Below are 23,361 nucleotides of genomic sequence, written 5' to 3' on the forward strand. Positions count from 1 at the left end.
CGTGGACTCAAGAGCCCCATCTCTGAACCCTCCGTCTTCTTACCCCTCAGCTGAGCTGAAGGAAGCCTGGATCTGCTTCATTCTGGAGATGTAACCTGTGTAATCACAAGGTCCATCACAAGGACACCTACACACAAGCAGTCAACACACACCGTGGGCACCTGTCAGCCACCAGGAGGAGATCTGCATGCTAGAAAAACACAAACAAGAGACACCAAAGTTCTGATTGGGTTTGCCCCCAATTTGCCATCCTCCGGACTCAACCTTGTGAGGCTGGAAAGACAAGCAGGAACCACCACAAGCAGCCTTCAGGATTAGCTCTAGAAAAGAGAATAAATAAACACAGACGGGAAATCACAGTGCAGTCCAAGCGCTCGAGAATTCAAGTCAGCTGCTCAATAAAGAGCTACTGCATGGCTATTGGATAGTCTGGAGGCGACATGCATCCAGAGAGTTGAGCACCAAGGAGCAAAGCGCGTGGCTATCCAGAGAAAGAGCTTTATGGAGAGAGGGGAAATTGGAGAAGTCGAGGAATCAGCAGAGAGCAAGAGAGCAGGAAGTGAAGGCAGAAGAGAGTAGATGGGCAAGGGAAGAGGCGAAAAGACCACGGTTTTGTAAATCCAGTCTGGGGTCCTCGATGAGGGACTCCACGGCACACTACTCAGGGGCTTTTACCAGAGGTCGTCAGACATCAACTGTAAGGATGCCCTGGAGAAAACAGGCCATGGAGACAAGAGAAGGAAGACCAATTAAAGACCGGCTCTGGGGAGGGGGGGAGTTTGTCCCCTGGAAGTCAGTTGGTGATAGCTAGAGAAATGTTTGCTTGTCACAAATTGGGGCAGGTTGGCCACTGATATCTAGCAGACAGAAGCCACATTATACAGCTAAGCCCCCTCAACCAAGAAAGACCCAGGTCACAACACCAAAGGTCAGGAAAATGCATGAATTTGGAGGTTGTTGCCTCGTCCCAGCAAGAGCTAATCAATGTCGCATGATGGCAGTGAGGAGGGAGAAAGGAAGGAAAGTCCCACATGCCAAAGCAGTCGATGGTTTCTTACATTTCCTTAGGCTACTCCGGCCCTTCTCAATCCAGAGCACATTCCATGTTCAACTGGCTCAGAGATGGAATGGAGAGGGAGCCAGGTCTGGCCTTTGGGCTTTCAAATGCTTAGTCCTTGAGAAGAGAAAGAATGTGGGCTGACCAGAGATGTAGCTCAGTTAGTACAGTGTTTGCCTAGCATACTTGAGGCCCTAGGTTCAACAAGGCCAAGAATATATAAGAACCTGTCTTAAACAAAACACGAAGAAAAATGAACATTGAGAACGGCTTGAAGTGGTCTGGAGAGACCTCTAGACTTAGTGGTTAAGAGTACTTACTACTCTTGTACAGGAACCAAGTTCAGTGCCCAGTACTCATATCAGGTGGCTCACAACTGCCTGTAACTCAAGCTACAGGGGATCTGACGCCCTCTTCCGGACTCTCAGACACCTGCACACACACACACACACACACACACACACACACACACACACACACATCTTTAAAAAAGAAAGTCTGATCTCATGACATGAAGATATCATCTTTTCCTCTTGTTTTATGCTATGTACACCCACACATATGCACATGCATGTACAAGTATGCACACATATGCAGATGAAGATTCCCTATGCCAAAGAAAAGAGTAAGTAAAATAATGTGAATATAGATGTCACGGGTCTATGGGGGGGGAGGGGATTCTGTTCTCTGCTCCACCCATCACAAGGAAGGGAACGTGTAGCAGTTACCAGACAGACTCATGGGAACTGAAAAGAGACAAGATTTCTATTAGAGCAGAGGTCAAAGCTCATAGGGACAACCAAGATGGGCCAGAGCCAATCGGCCAGAGTCCCTATGTGTGTGAATGACATGATGCCCCACCCCCAATTCCTGCATATTCAATACAAGAGGAAAGAGGACACACAAGGGACAAAAAAATGACTGACCGCTGAAGAAAAGTGACACCCCAGCTCTGTGGTTGCCAAACTCGACTGATAGTAATTACAAGGGGTGGTTCACAGTCACCCTGCGCTGCCCAAGTTCCTCTGGACCTCAGATCATGATCCCAGACGAAACAGCAGAGAGGCCCCAGACTGCCCCAGATGTGTCTCTGTCACCAGCCAGCAAAACAGAAACATGAAATGGAAACCAAGTGACAGAAAAGAGAAGAAAGGGTGTTTCTTGTGCCTCTGGGTTGCTGCCAAGGTTGGCGCATTCAGAGCTGCAGGAGCCACGGGCTCTCCAGTTTGTTTTTATCTGCGTTGTTGTCATTGGGCACAGACCAGACAATTCCAGGGCCCTGCAAAGTCCACTCAAGGCACCTTGACCATCCCCTGACCACCATGCACACACATACCCACTGTCACACACAGACAAGCACACCCACACACAGCAGCACGTGTTGATCAGGACACAGCTGTTTCCAGATTGCCATTTAAATCAGTAGTTGAGCACTCTGCCATTGAAAATGTCAAAATTCCTGTGTTCTAAGTGACCACACAGCCGCACATTGACGCTACTTAGCAGAACTGGGTGTGCATTTGTCTTCCTGCGCAGGTCTTCAAACCGTCTCCTGAGAAAAGCACTGAAGGAATCAGGGAATGTGGTAACGGGCAAAAAGAAAAGACGTGGACTATTCATGAGTTGTGAGGGCTGACACATTTCAAACCACGAACCAAGGAAGGATCTCACACACTAGCTGGGGAAAGAGGCTTTCAGGATGGACAAAGTTTGGGGAGACTGGCCTGACTCTACAGTTCATGCCCAGCACTGCCAAGGTTGTCTGAAGCCCTGAGGGAAACAGGCCAATTTCATCTAGTTTACCCTAGAATTTCCAAGACCGATTGGAGCATACAACTATCTTCGTTCACGCAACACCTCTTACATCCAATTTCATTTGATACACTTCAGGAAACATTACCCCAAACACTAACTGATAGAATGACTCAACAAATTAGAACATACCCAAAGTCCAGTTCCTGGCCAGCCAAGATACTCTACAAAAACCCAATGAGCTACCAAGAATGAGTCACTTCCCAGTGAACTCGAGGCTGGGACACCACTTCCTGGGTCCTCTCCGAGGCCACAGGTTCTTCAGCTCAGCCACCTTAGGGACAACAACCCTGTCCCCTTCCCAGCAGCTACTCAGGGAAAGGCTCCACTTCAGGAGTCCCAATCTCTCCAATCATCCTCGTCCTACACCCCCCCCCACCATCTTTCCAAAGCACCTTGCACTTCTGCCACCCCAATAACCCACTTCCCACCAGAGCGAGGCACCCACTGATGTGCAGCACTTGGCTGCCCCTGAGATGGCAGGCACTAAGTAGGCCACAGCACCGAACCATGCCCACTCTGCCCAGCCTCTCTCTGAAGGAACCTCTGGTTTACAAGGCCATGTTGCCTCCGGGGGCATTTTGTCTTCTTATACCAACGGAAGTTGGAAAGATTCCTTTCTGAACCTAGTTTTTCTGTGGTTCCCTGAGAAATCTAATGCAACTGATCTTATTTCTCTAAACTTCAACTCTTCATCTAGCAAAGTCTTGAGTCTCTTGCAGAGGTAGAGGCATCACAAAACAAGAGAAAAATGCAAATTGCCCCCCTCCACTAAATAAAGCTATATAGTCCAAAGCATGGCACATCACAGCACCAAGTGATAAATAAAGGCGATAATGAAGAAGGCAAGTCATCACTAATATATAAACTCTGATGGGGAAAAAAATTCTGGAAATGGCCAATATAGACACTAAGATCTGCTGATAAGTGGCTAGAAAGGAAGCTTACCAGACCACACCCCATGAGGACTTGTCAAAGACCCATTGGCTTTCAACACATCCTTCACCAAATCTCCACTAACAAACACCAGAGACAAAGTAGGAAACTCAGAAAACCAGGAATATTTCTTTGCACAGTAAAGTGCTTCCTCTAAATGAAACAGGGAGAATGATATTCTAGGTCAAGTATCTGTGTCCTCCAAAATACATATGGGAGCCCCACCCCAACATGATGGTATTGAGAGGTGAGGCACAGATTGTGGGTACCTCCAGATGTGATTGTGCCCTCAAAAGAAGAAAGAAGCTTTGTCTCTGAGAGCTCTGTGCTCTGAAGAAAGGCCAGTGAGTGCACAATAGGATTACAGCTGTCTACAAGCCAGGAAGTGGTCTCTCACCAGAAACCTAATTTGCTGGCACCTTGATCTTGATTGCCAGTCTCCTGAACTGGGAAGAAGAAGGAAAAGCCATGCAGCTGGCGTGTTTTGCTGAGGCAGTCCAGGATAAGGGAGGTGGCCAAGAAAATACTTCCCAGCCACTCTCAACCAACTGTACACCAGGCACACTGGAGAAACAAAGATGGCTACATGCGTGTTTGCCCTTGGGAGTTCATGGATGAGAACCTAAACACTAGCTTTTGATGGAGAGTAATAATGCAAAGGGGAGAGGGGAAGATCGAGGGAACTGCTAATTCTGCCTAGGAGAGTTGGGGAGGCATCTTATGTAGAGGACGGTCATCTGAGCAGACTTTGGAGGATGATGGGGTTGGGCAGGCAGTAGAGGCATTGGAAGGAGAGCAAACGCATGCGTAGGAAGAGGTTGGTGGTAGAGAGGAGTATGGAGGATTTGCGGGGAGGGGGAGATTTCTAGCGTGGCTAGAAGATCACGGGTCTGTCTTAGAGAAAATGACAAGATGAAAGAGGAAGTTGGTGATGCTCACGCCAGGGTTTTTATGGACTTCAACTTAAAGGCTGCCTCGGCCTTACTCCATCCACCGACATGTTTGATTAGACAAACATGGTAGAACTCTTCCAAGTCGGGCCATCGTTTAAACAACCAAGAGATCTTGTTTCAGTTCAGCTTTCCTCCCAGCAGTGGGAGAACTGCCACCTGGGGCTCACAGGCCAGCCAGGCAATGACAAGCTGGAGTGAGCAGCGCCTGCCCCTCTAGAACCACCCTTGGGCCACAGTCCCACCCACCCACCCCTCACAGCTCCCCCCCTCCCGGTCCAGTGTGCTTTCCTTCTTTTATCCTGTTGAAATGTGCACTCTGAGGAGGCTCCAGTCCTCCTAAGGAGCATATAGGAAGCTCTCTACAAGACCGAGATCATTCCAGCACTCAGTTGCAAGACTGTATTGTGGGGCTTTTAAATTTTCTTCTCTTATTTTACATCATTTCTCAAGGAAGGTCTTGATTTTATATATATATGTATAACAAGACTTAACAAAGTAGATAGTCAATGTTTGTTGAACGACTACGTGAACAAATGAGTAATAGACCTTCCTGCATGCTTATCTTCTATACCAGCTCTTTTTCCCCCAACTTTTTTACTTTCACTATTAAAGAGTTATCCTAAAATGAATACGAATATTCCTAAAGTCGTCACAGCACTCCTGTTTCCCTCTTCCATGGGTTGAAATGGAAACAGGAGTGCCGTGAGGGAATGTGGAACAGACCATTATGTCTGGCAGTGAGCTCAATTAGAGCTCAGGGTATGGAGAATGCAGTAGATAAGATCCCCAAATGCTATCAGTGATCTCCGAGGGAACTGTGGAGGCCAGGAGGGATGCCAAGAAGCTGGAGACAGGCAAATGTTCTGATTTTCAAAAAGGGAATGGAGTGCCAGCCTGCCGGTTTCCAGATCGAGAATGTAATTTCACTCTCAGGCAAGGTTCACAAGCAGATTGTAAAGGGACACTAAGACAGGAAGTAGCGTCTGTTTGGAGCCAGTGTGGGGGAACCAAGAACAAGGCAGGGCAGATTCACTGTGTTTCTAACAAGATCCCTAGCCTAGGAGAGCAGAGGTGCCCAACAGACATGCACGGTGTAAGCAGTGAACAGGGCAAAGCACTAGGAACACCTGGGACATATATGCTGGCTGAAGTATTGCAGGCAGCATGGGGAGGGAAACTGATGTCTCTTCCACCATATTGACAGAGTATTGATAGTTAAATCTCTGGGGCATCCTCTTTGCAAAACTTCTTTGAGAACATGAAGCCTTCCTCAAGTTACCAACATCTGTGGAAAAATGGAAAGATGTGGGTGGGCTTAAAAGTGGCAACAAATGGTCACACTCAAGTCTGACTGTGCATTTGGACAGGACGTGTGCCCTCAGGTCCATCACAATTGTCACCACTACTGCTGTCAGTAAGGTGTGCCATCTGCCACCGATCATCTTCATTCTACCCTCCAAGCACCCAACACTTTGGCATTTGCAGCCCACGAAGCCGTAGATCTGAGGAGAGTGAAGGACTGGGGTGTGGTTCTGTTGGTAGAGTGTTTCGCTCAGCGTGTAGGAAGCCCTGGGTTCAATCCCCAACATAGCTTATATAAACCCAGCATGGTGATGCATGCCTGTAATTCCAGTACTTAGGAGGCAGGAGTATCAGGAGTTCAAAGTCATCCTTGGCTACATAGTGCAAGGCTATCCTGAGGTACATGAGAAACTCCCCAGAACCCCCAAACAGACAAGCGAGGTAAAGAAGACAGCAAATTGCAGTGAGCCTTGTCACCAAAGCACATACGGTTAACTACAGCCAGGGGCACAAGCAGAGGCTCCCCACACCCAAATGATGGGCAGTGCCAGAAAAGTGTCTATCCTGTTCTAAGAAGTCCCCAGGAAGAAGAAATTATAGAACCAATGTGGATGATGCCATCTAAGAAAAAATTCCATGAGCCACAGCTGTCAAAAAAAAAAAAAAAAAAAAAAAAAAGTGTGTAGGCCCGAAGGATGCTGGGTTTTCCATCCCTGGAATACACAAGCACAAGTATACAGTCAAAGCCATTGATTCAGGTATCTGAGGAGGCAAGAAAAGGCTTGAATCTAAGAACATTTACAATGGAAATGCTGTATGAAAGTATCCATCCTTTGTTAAGTCAGGAAATGCCTTAATCAGAGACAAAAAGGAGAAAGCCAACAGAGAACTCAACATTGTTCTAAAAACCCTAAGTTCCCCTCACAAAATCCACAGTCTCTGAGACCTGCTTAGTGAAGTAGACTGGTTGCACCAACCTGGCCAGACACCAGGGTGGAAGGGACGGGCACAAAGCATTATTTTTGCTCATTGGTCAGACATTGTTCAGAGACAAGCCACAAAGGCAGAGGGACGAAAATAAGAGGGGAGACAATGGGGTGCCATCAAGAAGCTGCCAGTCCCAGCCCAACGCTGCCATCTGCCACTGACATCAATCCTTCAAGGGGCGATGTCAGCCCAACAATGTACCAGGGACACCAAGCCTGGGAAGATAACGGCCTTGCGACCTTGGGTAAGTCACTGAACACTGACCGCCAGGGCTCAGCTCCTTATCTCCTTCACACTAACCCCTTTGCACACCATGCAGGCCAAGAGCAGTGATGTCTGTAACTGAGCCCCAGAAGCTGGAGGTCCCTGGGTACATCAACCCCATGCCAGTGATTAACCAGCAAGGCTGTGGATGGAACCCAAGGCCTAGAACATGCTAGGCAAGTACTGTACCACTGACCTCCACGCCAAGCCAACAAATAGAACGGTTAAAGAAAAGATTTCAAAGGGCTTCAGGTGCAGCAATCCTACGATCTCAATCTTAAGGATGCCAACTACAAAGGAAAAAAAAAAATTAAACTAAAATGAAGAGACCAGAGCTTCTGGACCAATTTCCTGAAGAAACTCATTATCATCGCCTGGTATTTGCTGGTTGGTTGTTAAAAGAAAGGTGAAAGGTGAAAAGGAAGTGAATTAGCCAGGGCAATCGATGCTCTGTGGGTCCCCAGGAAAGGTTGACTGGATCGGCGCTATCAACCCTTCAAAGAAGAGATAAGCAGATTTCCTACCAAGACGAACTGTCCAAACATCCCCTTCTCTTCTCTGTCATTACATTTTTATGGGAATCTCAAATAAAAAAAAAAAAAAGCAGTCAAGATTTTCTCAAAAAATATATAAACTCCTTAAAAAGTAGATATACAAAATTGAAAACCCAGCTTTTGTTCCGAGCAGCTGTGTGAATCCCCATCTGTGGCAGCCAAAGGACTTGTTTTTAAATTGTCAGCAAGGCTGATACATCTAAGTCACTGCTTCTGACACTGAGCTAAAAAAACTAAGAAGGAGGTCAGGAAGAGGAGAGATTTCTCTTCCTTTCGCCCTGGGACCCACCCAGGGGCCATCAGCGTGCTGGCCTGGCCCAAAACTAAAAGACAAGGAAAACACAAAGCCCCCACCCCCACCCCATGCTCGCTCCCTTCCCAAAGCTTCCCCCAATATCTGAAGGTTGACCGCAGCAGGCACAGGACAGCCGGCAGCCGGAGGCCACTGACTTCCTGGGGCGTGGAACCCTCAGGCAGCACTAACAGGCGTGGCATCCTCAGGCCACCAGCACCTCCAAGCAGCACTCTGCACCCCGCGGCGGCGGCGGCGGCGGCGGCGGCGGCGGCGGCGGCGGCGGCGGCGGCGGCGGCGGCGGCGGCATCTACACAGCCTCAAAGCCAGGCCTCCACACCCACTGAGGATGTATTTTTGCCCACTCCACGTGAGACCACAACACACCCTGTGTCGCAGCAAGGAGAACCAAGGACCAGAAAGAAAATGAGTGCTTCGAGCCCCAGCCGAGACCTCGCTCCGGGCACAGACTCTGCAAGGGGAAGCGGGGCAAGGAGCCCTCAGCTCTCCTAGCTCAAGCAGTGCTTTTCTAAGCCCACCATCTGGCCTGAGGGCGGAGGCTGCTTGCCTGCATTTAGCTGTACAACCGCAGCCCTTCTCTTCCTCAGCTAGCATGGATTTAGGGAGCGGCTGCTGCAAGAAGTGTGGGTTCTATGCCACCAAAGCTGGAACCAGCACCCAAAGGTCATTTCTCTCTCTCTCTCTCTCTCTCTCTCTCTCTCTCTCTCTCTCTCTCTCTCTCTCTCTCTCTCTCTCTCCCCCCCCCCCCAGCAGGCAGACTTTCTCCAGAACCATGGGAGCCAGGCAGCACCTACTAGTCCAAATGATACACTGAGGTGTTGGCTGATGACCCGAAACAACCGTGTATAGAAGGACCGGGGCTGCACACCAGCAGATAATACATTTTCTGCACAGAACTCTCTCTCTCTCTTTATGCCTAAATGCCTGCATTAGTCTGGATCAATATGTCCCATAACAGTTAATCCATGGCAACTCAGACCAGGCAAGAAACGCCTCTGACAAAGAAGGGCTGCTTAAGGATGCTGTGCCCCCCACAGCCCATACTCATGCATTTGAATTTCAGCCCAGAGAAGGCAGCGGAGGCAGAAACAGCCACCCACAAAAGCCAAAAGAAGGGGTGGGGAGAGCAGATCAGAAAATATATACATAAATAGCGAAGGGCTTTCACGGTGGTAGTGAAGGGGAGGAGGCCTTGACTGTCAAAATGGCCTTAGAGTGACATATCACTGCCAAGATGATGGAGTACCGGTGACACTCCTAAAGTCAGGCGTAGGATCTTCCTCACACACCTGCAATGCAGAGATTTCTGCCCTTTCTGTAATTCACGCTCCCAGCCCAGGCGTTATCTGCAGTGGGAGCCAGTCTGGACTTGTGCAGCCGCCGCTGTTCCTCCTTACAATAAGATTGTTGCTGCATAGCAACTTCTCAGGAAGGCAAGGAGGCACAGGAGGAGACAGCAGAGGGAGAGACAGGGGAAGGAAGGGAGAGAAGGCAAAGTCTCACGGCCCCGCAGCTCACCTTTTATTTGGGCTTCATATTCGGCAATGATCTCTTTGTCTTTCTTGAACTTAGTTTGAGATGACATCTTCCGATGTGGCAAAAAGAACTGACAGACTGCTTGATTTATTTCTCCTTTTCTTTCCAAGTCCTCTCCCAAGCCTGGGTAATCACACAGCGATAGTCGATTTCACAGGTTTCAAGGCTAATCTCTTTTACTTGGCTGCAGAGCTGGGTAGAAATCCTTCCTCGGGGAGGAAAATGCTCTCTGCTGGCAGGGAAATGGCTCTGGTGGCTTTCTCTGGTCAGCTCCTCTTGCAGAAGGAGAAATCACCCTGGGAGTACCATAACCTGTCCCAGATTTCCAGGGTTTTTCTTCCAAAATAATAATAATAATAATAGCAGCCAAGAGCACGCACACATACACAAACACGAGTGCACGCTCACCCGGACCCGCTTCCACACAATTGTGCTGTGCACACACCCATCCACACCACAAGCGCGCACATACACACACGCACACACACACACACCCTCACTCACACACCCTCACTCACACACACACATACACACACTCACACATACACCCTCTTGCTCACTCATACACACACATCCACAAGAGGCGCGGCGCCTCCTGGGTCGTGTGGCCAGCCTCCGGTTCGCTTTGGAAGGCTCTGCTAAGGAGATGGTCAGGTTGCCAGAGGACCGGTCATCTCTCATCCTCCCTCCGGTCGGTCGGCGCCTCGGGTCTGCTGTCCGGTGAGGATCAAAGCCAGGAGAGGGAGATGGAAGTTTTCCGGCTGTAGTGTCTTAGCTCCGCCGGACCCAGGGATGGACTGCTCACCCCGCAGGGCTGGCGGAGCTCTCCCCCACCGCCCTCGTCACTAGACTCCGCCTCCCGGATTTTATAACAACTGACACATTGTAGCCTACAGGAGAGCTGAACTGGCTGCAAGCAAAAAGGGGAAGAAACGTTTCACAAAAGGAAGGCGGCAGGAGGGGAGAAAAGCAGGTTGGGAAGGCCTGGGAGGCTCCGGCAAACTCCAGCTAGCCGTAGTTGGGCTAGAGATTTTTTTCTAACAAACACTGGAAGATTCTTTTCTTAGCGTGGTGAAAATCAATTCAAGCCCTCAAACCATCAGCTATATGACAAGTTGTCACTCTGCCTGAGACTGTAGCAGAGGGCCTGATACATGCAGGGAAGGACACTGATGTTTTAGGAGGATTCACTTGAGCACAGGGACAATGCCAGAGGTTTCAGCTTTGCCAAGTGTCTGGGCTGAGGGGGCGGGGCGGGGGGGGGCTGCACCCAGGCTCAGAGAGGGTGGGAGGGTGCAGTTCCACCTCCCTGTGTGCCTGGTTGCTTTACTAGTAAAATGAGCTCTCTTTGGAGGCAAAATCTCAGGTGCACTTTGACCAGATAAATACCAAAAGCCTATTCAAGGGCCCACTAGAGTTATACAAGGCAAGAGGTTCTGTATGATGGTAAGACCAGAATTGAACTACATGAATGGAGGATAGAATGTGGTGGGTAAAAAAAATGACAAGCGCGAAGGAGAATTAAAAATATTGCAGAGCACGGGGTACCTTACAGGGGCTTTTGGGGGTTTGAGCAAGAACAGAAACTTAGCTTGGCCCAGTACCTGGACACATAGTAAGCCCCCCATAAATGGCAGCAGTTATGGTTACCCCACAGCATCCACATAAGTACCAACGTAAGTGTTCTCTCACAGGTGAACGAGTACAGACCTAGATGGTGGAAAATTACTTACCCAGGGTCACCAGCATTCCAACCCAGACAACAGAATCCACCAGTACTAAATACTCGGTGGGAGTCTTTGGCATTTCATTAGAAAGACCAAATCCCTTGACATGTACACACTTCAGAAAGTCCAGTGATGTGTCAAACCATAGGACCGCTGGCCTCTGGAATCCCACAGGAAGACTGTCATAAGAGTGTCTTGTCCCCAAGAGTTCCCTGAAGGAAACTTCTCTCACTTTCTCCAAATAGGTATTATCTTCCACTCATCTCCCCGGAGTGACCAGTGTGTGATTTGGCGTGGGCTTTGAAATGAACAGGTTATCCACACCAGCTCCGAAGGGCTCCCCAAGGAGAGTGCAGCTAGAAGGGGCCTGGAGAGGCAGGCAGAGTGAGGCAGGGTCTTCCTACCGAGTGAACAGTGAGTGAGCGCCAAGGGCTGTGGAGGGGGATGTCCAGGATCTGCCTGAGCAGAAGTCCACCTGGTGAATCATGAGGCTTATTATAGCTCTGGACCCAGAGACAAGAAGTCATAGAGCTCATACGCAGATGCCACAGCCCACATCCTCCTGCCTCACCCTTCCCAGGGACATGCTAGGGCCCTCATAGTATCATTAGAGGAAGATACACTCAGAGATTAGCCTCTCTGTCGCAAGCCTAGATCCTCAAAGAAAAATGGAGTAAGCATCCTATGCCCTGGAATGCGAATAAACAACTAGCCAGATTCCTTCCTGTCTCTTCTATGAGCCTGGAGCCTATAAGGCTGGAGCAGGTGACTCCAACTGCTCTCTGTGTGTTACTGGGGGCAGGAACCCAGTAAATGGCAGTTCTAACTATGAGGAGAATATAAAAACCACACGGGCATATCAGAGACTCACACAGGGCCCCAAGCCATGGGAATGCCCCAAGAAGCCATGTGTCAATGAAGTGAAGTGTGTCAGAAACCCCCGTAGAACAGCAAGGGCTGGGATTCTGTGTAAGAAGGATGGTGATACACTGTCTGTCTGTGTGTGGGCCGTAAGTGGCCTCCATGCCTTCTCAGAACTTCAGTGTCCTCATCCATCACATGACAGTCCCATGGAAACCCCACCAAGGGGGCCAAGGATCAGAGGGGGGTGGGGCTTCACGGAGAGAGGGAGGAAAAGAAAGACTTGTAAGGCACAGTCACAAGGACGTCACCATGCATAATGAACCCATATCATCTCCAATCTTCTGCCCCTGGGAAGAGGTGAGTGGCCTGGGCAGGGCCCCAGGCACTGTGGCCTCGTCCTGTCCCTTCGAACCTTCCCCACAGTCACTGCAGTCTGGGGTCACTCAGCTGCCCCTCTACAACAAGCCCCTCCAAAAGGCCATCTTCTTTGTTGAATGCAAACCAATTGCTATTGCCAATGTTTACTCTTCACAGGACAGTAACAGAAAAGGGCCAGTACCATGTGATTTGATCTGTGTCCTCCCAACCAAGTATTAGAATACCCCTGAAAACATCCTCTTTCCCTCAGGCTCATGTCCTGAAGTATTTTAGATATCCCTGAATTATGCCAAGTGTTATTTTATTTTGTGTGTACATGTTTGCCTGCATGTATGTAAATGTGCCTTGTACATGCCTGTTGCCCAAGGAGGGCCAAAAGAGAGTGTCAGTTCCCTGGAACTGGAACTATGGACTCCTTGTGGGCACCAGGAACCAAACCTGGGTTTTCTACGACAGCAGCCAGCACTCAGAATAGCATGTCATCCCTCTAGTCCCCAAAGTTACTTTTTAAAACTGACTTATTTATTCTTATTTTATCAGCATTGGTATTTCACCTGCACATATGTCTGTGTGGGGTGTCAGATTCTCAGTTGTGAGCTGCCATGTGGATGCTAGGACTTGAACCCGGGTCTTCTGGAAGAGCAGCCAGTGCTCCTAACCGCTGAGCCATCTCTCCAACCCCTAAAAATCTACTTTTCTATCAAAGCCTCCCTCTGTACCCAGTGCCCAGGCTCTCCATATAGATTTTATAAGATGGGTCCTTATTACAAGTCGTTAGGTCTGTTGATGACAAACTTTTTTAATAGATCTTTTTAAATTTTTTTTTTTTAAATTAGGTATAGTGTTCTGCCTGCATATATGCCTGCAGGCCAGAAGAGGGCGCCAGATCTCATTACAGGTGGTTGTGAGCCACCATGTGGTGGCTGGGAATTGAATTCAGGACCTTTGGAAGAACAACCACTGCTCTTAACTTCTGAGCCATCTCTCCACCCCAATGTAAACATTCTTGCTTTCAAGTTGGGGAAACACAGGCACAGATCAGAGAAGCAATTTTTCCAGGAACACAAAGCTAGCTAGTAACTTCACCTACTTTGAAGCTCATTGAAATGCAGGACTGACCAGTATTAAGACCCAAGGAACTAACCAAATGAAGCATCGCGGTCATAGTAATGGCTACCAGTTCTTTACATCACTTTTCACTCCACGATTATGTTTGTCTTAATAGTTTCAAGTGAACGTTTTCCATTAAACAAATTGGAGGTTAAAATATAAGGAAAACATCACAAATGACCATCAGTGTGGCTTAAATTACAATCACAGGAGAATAACACAAAACTCATCCAACCGGTTTCTTTTCCTGGTAGAAAAAAAAGAACAAGGGGGCGGGACAGAGCGCTGCCTGTGAAGGAAGAGTGACCAGAATAGTTTTTGGTTTAAGGCAATTTTACTTCTCTGGTCAACTAGAAACACTCCCTGCCCCCGGCTCAAGATGACTAATCCTGTGACATTTTTCCACACTGCTACCAGCTAATGAATGCATCTACAACCAGTTCAGAGAATTCTGGCCTTCAATCTTGGCTCTGCAAAATGGAAGCAACAATGTAAGTCAGCCAGTTGGTGACAATGAGACTGTGGGTATAGCTCAGTGGAAGAGTGTTTTGCCTAAAACATGTAGGCCCTGGGTTCAATCCCCAGCAACACACACACACACACACACACACACACACACACACACACACACACACACACACGACACCATGCCTTGTGTGTACACACTGCTTATTATTCTAGAAAGTTCTTTGACCCTGGGAGCAAAGAGGGCTGTCTTGCATCTCTGTCATGCTGATAGAAAGTATATGATAGATATGTGGAAACTTTGAAGAGAGCATTATTCTATAACCCAAATATAAGGTTGGCCCCCTACTGTCTCAAGAGTCAGAAAAGTCTGACAAATTCAATTCTAGAACAAATAGTTTCAAAATTCTGCCTGGCAAAATCACCATCAGCCCCGCAAGCCTCGGGGAGCACCCCAGAGCGGCAGGGTAGCCCGAGGATAGGAGCAGTGCTGGGAAAAGCTGCATTGGGACTGACAAGGAGGTCACACTCCAGACATCACAGCAGCCGCGCCACCTGCGTAAGGTCAAGTCGGCCAAAACTGGCACAGGAGGATCAGGTGACCTGCGGGCTCTGGCCTGTTCTGAAGAGCTGTTTGCTGTAGGTAGCTTTAAGGGGCAGAGAATCTTCCTTTCTCCCTCCCACCCTCCCTCCCTCCCTCCCTCCCTCCCTCCCTCCCTCCCTCCCTCCTTCCCTCCCTCCTTCCCTCCCTTCCTTCCTCCCTCCCTCCCTGCCCCTCTCTCTCTCTCTCTTTCTCTCTCTCTCCTTCTGTTTTGTTTTTTTGAGACAGGGTTTCTCTGTGTAGCCTTGGCTGTCCTGGAACTCACTCTGTAGACCAGGCTGGTCTAGAACTCAGAGAGCTGCCTACTTCTGCCTCCCAAGTGCTGAGATTAAAGGCGTGCGCCACCACCACTCATCAGATCTTTTCATATGAATTAAAGGTTTGGGTCTCTTTGGTGATGACACATTCTGGATTTTGACTTCATACTTCAATATGGTTGGGTTTTTTGTTTTGTTTTGGTTTGGTTTGGTTTGGTTTGGTTTTGGGTTTTGGTTTTTTGAGACAGAATTTCTCAGGCTGGCCTTGAACTCCCTGAGATCTGCCTGCCTCTGCCTCCCAAGTGCTGGGATTAAAAGTGTAAACCACCACTGCCTGCCTTCAATATGGTTATTTTTTAATTTTAATTTAATTTTATGTATGTGGGTGTTTTGCCTACATGTATGTCTGTGTACTATGTGTGTACCTGATGCCCATAAAGGCCAGATTAGTATGTCAGATTCCTTGGAATTGGAGTTACAGATGGTTGTGAGCCACCATGTGGATACTGGGAATTGGACTTAGGTCCTCTGCAGGAGCAGCCAGTGCTCTTAACCTCTAAGCCAGTCCTCCAGTGTCTGTGGTTAATTTTCTATATTATGTATTTTTATAATTTACTTTTTGTTTGTTTTTTGAGACAGGGTTTCTCTGTATATAGCCCTGGCTGTCCTGGAACTCTCTCTGTAGACCGGGCTGGCCTGTAACTCACAGAGATCCACCTGCCTCTGCCTCCTGAGTGCTGGAATTAAAGGTATGAGCCACCACCACCTGTGTAGTTGAATTTTTCCTATGTCCTACCCAGTCCACAGCCACTCAGACCCAAGTAAATACGTAGAGACTTATATTACTTATAAACTGTATGGCCATGGAAAGCTTCTTGTTATCTAGTTCTTATATCTTATATTAATCTATTTCTATTAATCTATAAGTTGCCACTTGGCTTGTGGCTTACTGGTACTTTACATCTTGCTTTTCATGGCAGTGGCATCTGGCAGCATCTCCTGACTCAGCCTTCCACTTTCCAGAATTCTCCTCTGTGCTTATCCCACCTATACTATACTTCCTGCCTGGCTACTGGCCAACCAACATTTTATTTATCAGTCAATCAGAACAACACATTCACAACATACAGAAAAACATTCCCAGCACTCAGGTCTACCACTGACTAGCTCTTACATTTAAACTTAGCCCATTTCTGTTAACCTATATGTCACCACGTGTTCCGTGGCTTCACCTGTATACTGTTACATGCTGCTCCCTGGATGGCGGGATGGTGTCTACTGATTCAACCTTCCTTTTCCCAGAATTCTCCTTGTCTGCTTATCCCATCTATACTTCCTACCTGGCTACTGGCCAATCAGCATTTTATTTATCAACCAGTTAGAGCCACATATATTCACAGCATACAGAAAGACATTCCCATCACACCTGGCTATATTATGTATTTTGCCTCAGTAGTAAACAAACAAATCAGTTCTTCAAGTGTATGATAAAAACACCAACAGCCTAGAGGAAAAGTCAGTGAAGGCTGTGATTGACAGTTCACAGAAAGGGAACTACATATGACTGCTACACACTTCCCTCATGGTCAGCATCTATCAGACATGGCTAGATCCAGGGGCTTTAACTGGGTCAACAAGACACTGTATCTTTCTCTAACTCTCCATCCTGTAATATGTCAGGCTTTGCCCATACAATGGTAAAGGTGACCCCCCCCCTCCCCCCGCCACTCTAAATTCTCTCAGCCTGGTAATCCCAGCATGGAAGACAAAGTTTGTTTGTTTGTTTGTTTTCCCCAGAAATTACTGCAAATACCCTTGGAACGGTCAATTAACACAGGCTAGCCCTGATCATGGCCATCATGGCCAAGGGGTTGGAATGTTCTACATAGTGAGCCTGTTCTAAGACTATAGGATAAAGACTATCCCAGAAAATTAACTTGGCCCCAGATGTGGGGTGAGTTCCCAAAAGAGTTTTGATCAAGGTGCCATTCCAGAAGGAAAATGGTTCATGAAAATCAACATTTTGTCTGCTAAGAACTACTATGGAACACACAGGATAGACCCTTAGCAGAAGTGGTACCTGTGGCATGACACCACCTAACTTTGATGTTTCTGAAGTACCTTCTCATCTGAAGCCACAACCTTAACCAGGCCTACAGGTAAGACTACTCCCACTTTACAAATGAGGAAATCAAGGGCCAGACATTCCATAGCTAATAAAGGGGAGAGCCAGGCAGGAAATCAGCACATCTGATCCTGCAGTGATGTTCCCCACCCTGCCCCACACACCAGGCACCTACTAAAAGACACCTGGATACACATTCAGAAGCCCCGAGTCCTGGGCACGCGCTCTGTTATAAGTCCTGTTGCCTGAAGGAGAGGGCAGGTGGGGCTGAGGATGCGGCTCAGTTGGTAGAGTGCTTGCCTTCTGCTCCCAAAGCCCAGGTTCCATCCCCAGCACTGCATAAACCAGAAGTGGTGCCACATGCCTATCATCTCAGCACTAGGGATGCAGGAGAATGGGAAAGTCAAGGCCATCCTCAACTGCATAGTGAGTTTGAGGCCAGCCTGAGGTAAATAAGACCCTATCTCAGGAAAGGAAAGAAGAAAGGGAGTGACAGAAACACACACACACACACACACACAGAGAGAGAGAGAGAGAGAGCCAGGTATGGTGGCGTATGCCTTTAGTCTCAGCACTTGGAAGGCAAAGACAGGTGGATCTCTGTGAGTCCAGGCCAGCCTGGTCTTCTTAGTGAGTTCCACAGTGAAACTCTGTCTCAAACGGATTTAAAAAACAACAAACAAACAAAAAACAGAGACACGGTGTGGGGGGGAGAGAGATGGGGGAAGGAAGTGGGAAGAGAGGAAGAGGAAGGAAATTCATCTCTTGACCATCGGGTCGGGACGTGACACTGAGCAGGTAGTGGCGAGGGAACGCCGCCGCAGAAGCCCTGTGCCTTTGTTCCATTAGCAGCCCAGATGCCCCCTTCATCAGCTAAGGACTGAGCAGCCCCAGGGAGAGTGATTCACAGATGGCTTCGGAGTCCTGATCCTGATGAACAGAGGGACAGGCATTCAAACACTGCAGCTTTGGCTTCACGGCTAGCAGAGTTCGCACACTTCCAAAGAGGATGAGGTATTTAGGCTGTGGCAGCCATTGTATTTGAGATCTTATCTATGCAAACAAGCCCATCCCACCACCACCCATCCCTCATTCATGGTCCCCTGGGGAGGAAATGTGGCTCTGAGAATCCTGTCATCCTCTCTTTCCTGATCAGCCTGCTTGGAAGGAAGGAGTGATCTGTCCCTGTAGAGGAGACTTCTAGAGTCTGCAGTCATGTGGGAGAGCCTGTCTAATCCATGAATGGTTGGCTTCCCTTTCCCACGCAACTCAGACCATTTCCCGCAGTCTGTCTTTAATCACTAATTAAGATAACATCCTGGGGCTGGTAAGATGGATCATTGGCTAAGGGCACTGACTGCTCTTGCAAAGGAGCTGGGTTCAGTTCTCAGCACCCACATGGTGGCTGTAACTCCAGTCTCAGGAGATCTGACGCCCTCTTCTGACTCTGTGGGCATAGCAAACAGGTGGTGCACAGACATTCACTCAGGCAAAACACTCATACACTTTAAAAAAAAATCTACAAACAAACAAAACTGATGCAAGGTCTCATTTTGCAGCGCAGGCTGGCCTCAAACTTACTTCCCTCCCTCCGCCTCCCACGTGCTAGGTTTACAGGTGTATGTCATACACAACCAGCAACGAGTTTTCTTTTTTAATTCTGCAGTATGATATATGCAATGGGTTAAATGTTTGTGTCCCTATTCATAAACTGATAAATTGATGTCCTGACCATAAGTGTGACAGGATTTGGAGAGGGCTTGTGGGAAGAAATCAGGGTTAAATGAAGTAAGTCATGAGGGGAGGGAATGTGTCATTATGGTGAGGTTAGTACTCCTGAAAGAAAAAGAGAAAAAGAGCCAGCCAGAGAGTAATTATGTGCTCTCTCTCTCTCTCTCTCTCTCTCTCTCTCTCTCTCTCTCTCTCTCTCTCTCTCTCTCTCTCTCTCTGTGTGTGTGTGTGTAAAAACAGAACAATGAGAAGGTAGCCATCTAGAAGCCAAGAAGAGGCCCTCACCAGAGCATGAGCATGCTCTCTGGTCTCAGATTTGCAGCCTCTACAACTGTGGGAAACGTGCTGTTATATAAGCCATGCAGTCTGTGGGATCTGATGTGGCACTTGGGACAGGAAACCTGAGGAACCATTGCTTCAATGGTGAAGGAAACATTGTAATGGCGAAGGAAACACTGTAATGGCGAAGGAAACACTGTAATGGTGAAGGAAACACTGTAATGGTGAAGGAAACATTGCAGTGGTGAAGGAAACATTGCAGTGGTGAAGGAAACATTGCAGTGGTGAAGGAAACACTGTAATGGCGAAGGAAACACTGTAATGGTGAAGGAAACACTGTTATGGTGAAGGAAACATTGCAGTGGTGAAGGAAACATTGTTATGGCTAAGGAAACATTGTAATGGTGAAGAAAACACTGTAATGGTGAAGGGAACACTGTAATGGTGAAGGAAATGTTGTAATGGTGAAGGAAACGTTGTTATGGTGAAGGAAACGTTATGGTGAAGGAAACGTTGTAATGGTGAAGGAAACATTATGGTGAAGGAAACGTTGTAATGGTGAAGGAAACAGATATTGGGAAGGGAAGGCAACGAACCCAAATGGTATGAATGGACAACTTTTTATGAATTAATTTACTCACTCATTCAACAGATATCTCATAAGTACCTAATATGGAGTAGATAACTGTGGGGCGTTTACCCACCACCCCCATAGTTCCCCAGAGTTTTCTTGAGTGCAATCAGCAGGAAATATTAGATAGAAGGATTTATTGCGGAGAATATCGCAGAGATAAACAGATAGAAAATAAAGGATAGCCTCGAGAGAGCCTGGAACCTATTCCAACGGGCCCCGACTGTCTCTGGTCCAGGGTTTTTATAGAGACGCCAAGGGGTGGAGCAAAAGACCTCCTCCCCCAGCACAGCCAAGTGCAGACCATCTCAGACACCTGCACTCAGGCCCGTGGTCCTGATCATCCTCTATTCGGACCTGCTGGGTAAAGCCACGAGGAACCCGAGAACGAGCTCCCACAGATAACTGAGCTAAACACACTCACAAGCCAGGCAGATGTTGTTCCTACTGTCCCAGAGATCACAGGTAAAGAAGCAATTATGACTCAACTAAATGGGAAATTTCAGGTTGACACGGGGTCTCACAGTAAGAGCACATAAGGGCTGACTCAGTGGAAGCAGTGCTTACCTAGCCTGCAGTAAGTCCTAGGGTGGAGCCCCAGAGACAAGTAAAATTTGCTGTGGTGATACACACCTATGACCCCAGTTCTAGGAAGGTGGAAGAGGGTCAGGGGTTCAAGATCAACTCAAGCCTGTCTCCAAAATAATAAAGACCAAGAGGGGCATGATAGTGAACACCTTTAATCCCAGCACCGAGGCAGAGGCAAGTGGATCTTGGTGAGTTTGAGGCCAACTTGGTCTACAGAGCAAGTGCCAGGACAGCCAAGGCTACACAGAGAAACCCTGTCGAAAGAAAGAAAGAGAGAGAGAGAGAGAGAGAGAGAGAGAGAGAGAGAGAGAGAGAAAGAGAGGAAGAGAGAGAAAGAGAGGAAGAGAGAGAGAAAGAGAGGAAGGAAGGAAGGAAGGAAGGAAGGAAGGAAGGAAGGAAGGAAGGAAGGAAGGAAGGAAGGAAGGAAGGAAGGAAGGGAAGGAAGGAAGGAAGGAAGGAAGGAAGGAAGGAAGGAAGGAAGGAAGGAAGGAAGGAAGGAAGGAAGGACAAAAAGATGGGTCAGAAAAGATATGTGCTGTTGCACTGAGAAGGGTGGGACTTTGAAAGCACTACCTTGCTGTCTCCCTGTGTCGCATCAATGGTGTCATTCTCTAGGTGCTACTGATGTCTGTCTTTCTTTTCCTTCCTTCCTTCCTTCCTTCTTTCTTTTCTTTCCTTCCTTTCTTCTACCTTTCTTTCTTTTCAGATAAGAAATTGTCTTCCACAGAACAACCATCCGGAGTGTGGCCTCCCTCTGGGGTTAGCTGCTTCCTCTTTGTCTTTGGATGCCAAAACCTCCACATCTCTCACCAGAGCACCTTCAACAGCTCCCTGCTGGCTCATCTGCCTCTGTTCTTGCCTCCCTACTAACCTTTAAATTCAGGAGCCAGACCAGTATGTGTAGCAAATCATAACGTTTCTCTTGTAGCCTCCACTTGGAATTGAATACATACTCTTCCCATTGGCCCTCATGGCTGGGCCTATGATCTCATCTCATACCTTTCTTTCCTGCTCCCTGCCATCCATATATATACACACACATGCATTCATATTTATACATACATTCATACTTTTTTTTTGTTTCTGCAGTGTTCCAGGTATTGGCTGCTCACGTAGATGTTCCTGAGGCCTTTGACTGGTGTCCTCTTCTCAGAAAGCTATGTCCACACCTCCTTTCCAAATGACAACTCTAGCACACCTCCACGTTTAGCCTTCTTCATTGCATGACAATATCTGAAGTTTATTACTGTTACATTCGTTCACATAATGACTGTTTCTAGACTCCCCATCTCATATCCCCACCAGGCCAGCATGTCTAAGATAGTGTTCTGTGATGGTGAAAATGTCCTATACTTGTGCTGTCCACTGTGGTATGATTTGGGGTGGCTACTGAGTACTCCAAACACAACAGATTTGACCACAGAATCAACTTTCATTTGGCTTTAATTTTAAGGAGTTGAAATGTAAGGAGTTGTATGTGGCTGGAGGTTAGTGCCTGTGGTGGTTTGAATGAAAATGACTCTCTTAGGCTCATAGGGAGGGGCACTGTTAGGAGGTGTGGCCTTGTTAGAGTAGGTGTGGCCTTGTTGGAGGAAGTCCATCACTGGGGACGGGCTTTGAGATTTCAAATGCTCAAGCCAGGCCCAGTGTCACTCTCTCTTCCTGCTGCCTGGGGATCTAAATATAGGACTCTCAGTTCCTTCTCCAGTACCACGTCTGCCTTCCACGATTCCCACCATGATAATGGATTATACCCCTGAACTGTAAGCTAGTTCCAGCTAAATGTTTTCTTTTATAAGAATTGCCATGGTCATGGTGTCTCTTCATGGCAATAAAAACCCTAAGCCAGTGCCCTAGCAGAGACCCTGTAAGGATGTAAGGAGGCAAGGATCATGATTGTCTCCCTTACAACATACCTGACATGTGCCATGAGGTTGAAAACGTGTCCATGCTGCACAAATATAGACCCACGGAGCCCCACGGGACTTCTACTGTCCCTGATGCTCTGCAGCCCCACATCACCATCGGCCCCAGAGTCTGTCCGCTACGCTGACCTTAGGTACCTGGCAGAAGCCCCAGGTGCCAGGGCAGCAGTCAGTTACTCCCTCCACTGCACTCCATTTGGAGCCCGACACCTCCCGTGAGGGGCTGGGTGGTAATGAGGCCTTACAGGCTCCGGGAAATACTGCAGCTGCTTCCTATCTCGTCATCTGGGCTTTATGGAATGTGGAAATGGCTGGGCCTATAAATCCATGTGAATCATTCTATTCGTCTCCTCCTCCTCCTCTGTGTAAGGTTGGAAGGCAAGAGGAGAGAGAATAAGTCAGTGTCAGGTCAAGAGGCTGAATTCAATTAAAATGGTTTTTGGACTCAATCGCTTTAGGAAATAAAATCAGCATCAGGCTGAATAATATATATTTTTTTGCAAGTTAGGGTCCCTCCTGGGTTCTCTCTAAGCAGAAAGATAATTCAGAACAGACGTTAAATCCAGTTTTATGTCTACTCTGTGAGGATTAGGCCATCTACATTATCCCATAGTGCTAAGACCAAATTCCCCACCACCACCACCTCTCCAACAGCCCTAAGCGATGACTGAGAAAGAGTCAGCCCCAAAAGCTTCTAGAAAGTTCCTTATGAAATTATACCCAGGGCTATACAGGAGAAGGGTGGGCACAGACACCTCAAGGGATCCACCAAGATAGAGAATCCCACAGAGTATGGGGCAACTGTTTACGGGACAGGACAGACTAAGCTCAACTCCACAGAAATGGCTCTGCAGTTGTGCTTCCCAGAGAAGCTGGCTCTTGCTGCAAACAAACATCGGAAGGATCCTTAGAGGGGAAGGAAGCTCCTGGGCCTGTCCCAAGAGGCTGAGGTGCTCTTATGAGGGA

At 47.9% G+C, this 23,361-nt stretch overlaps 1 protein-coding gene across 4 annotated transcripts in view; it reads right to left on the reverse strand.

The window, feature by feature from the left end:
* Window positions 1-10,561, reverse strand: part of Srgap3 (SLIT-ROBO Rho GTPase activating protein 3) — a 228,510-nt gene extending 217,949 nt beyond the window's left edge. For all 4 annotated transcript variants that reach the window (XR_013050061.1, XM_006993910.4, XM_042273787.2 and 1 more), the window contains exon 1: window positions 9,697-10,561. Coding sequence is in view for 3 of the 4 variants with exons in the window: in XM_006993910.4 (XP_006993972.1) it covers window positions 9,697-9,763 (67 nt within the window). In the remaining variant the exon portion in view is untranslated. The remainder of the gene's footprint in view (window positions 1-9,696) is intronic.
* Window positions 10,562-23,361: the final 12,800 nt, after the last annotated feature.

The sequence above is a fragment of the Peromyscus maniculatus genome, chromosome 3 (genome assembly GCF_049852395.1).
Source record: "Peromyscus maniculatus bairdii isolate BWxNUB_F1_BW_parent chromosome 3, HU_Pman_BW_mat_3.1, whole genome shotgun sequence".
Classification (NCBI taxonomy): Eukaryota; Metazoa; Chordata; class Mammalia; order Rodentia; family Cricetidae; genus Peromyscus; species Peromyscus maniculatus.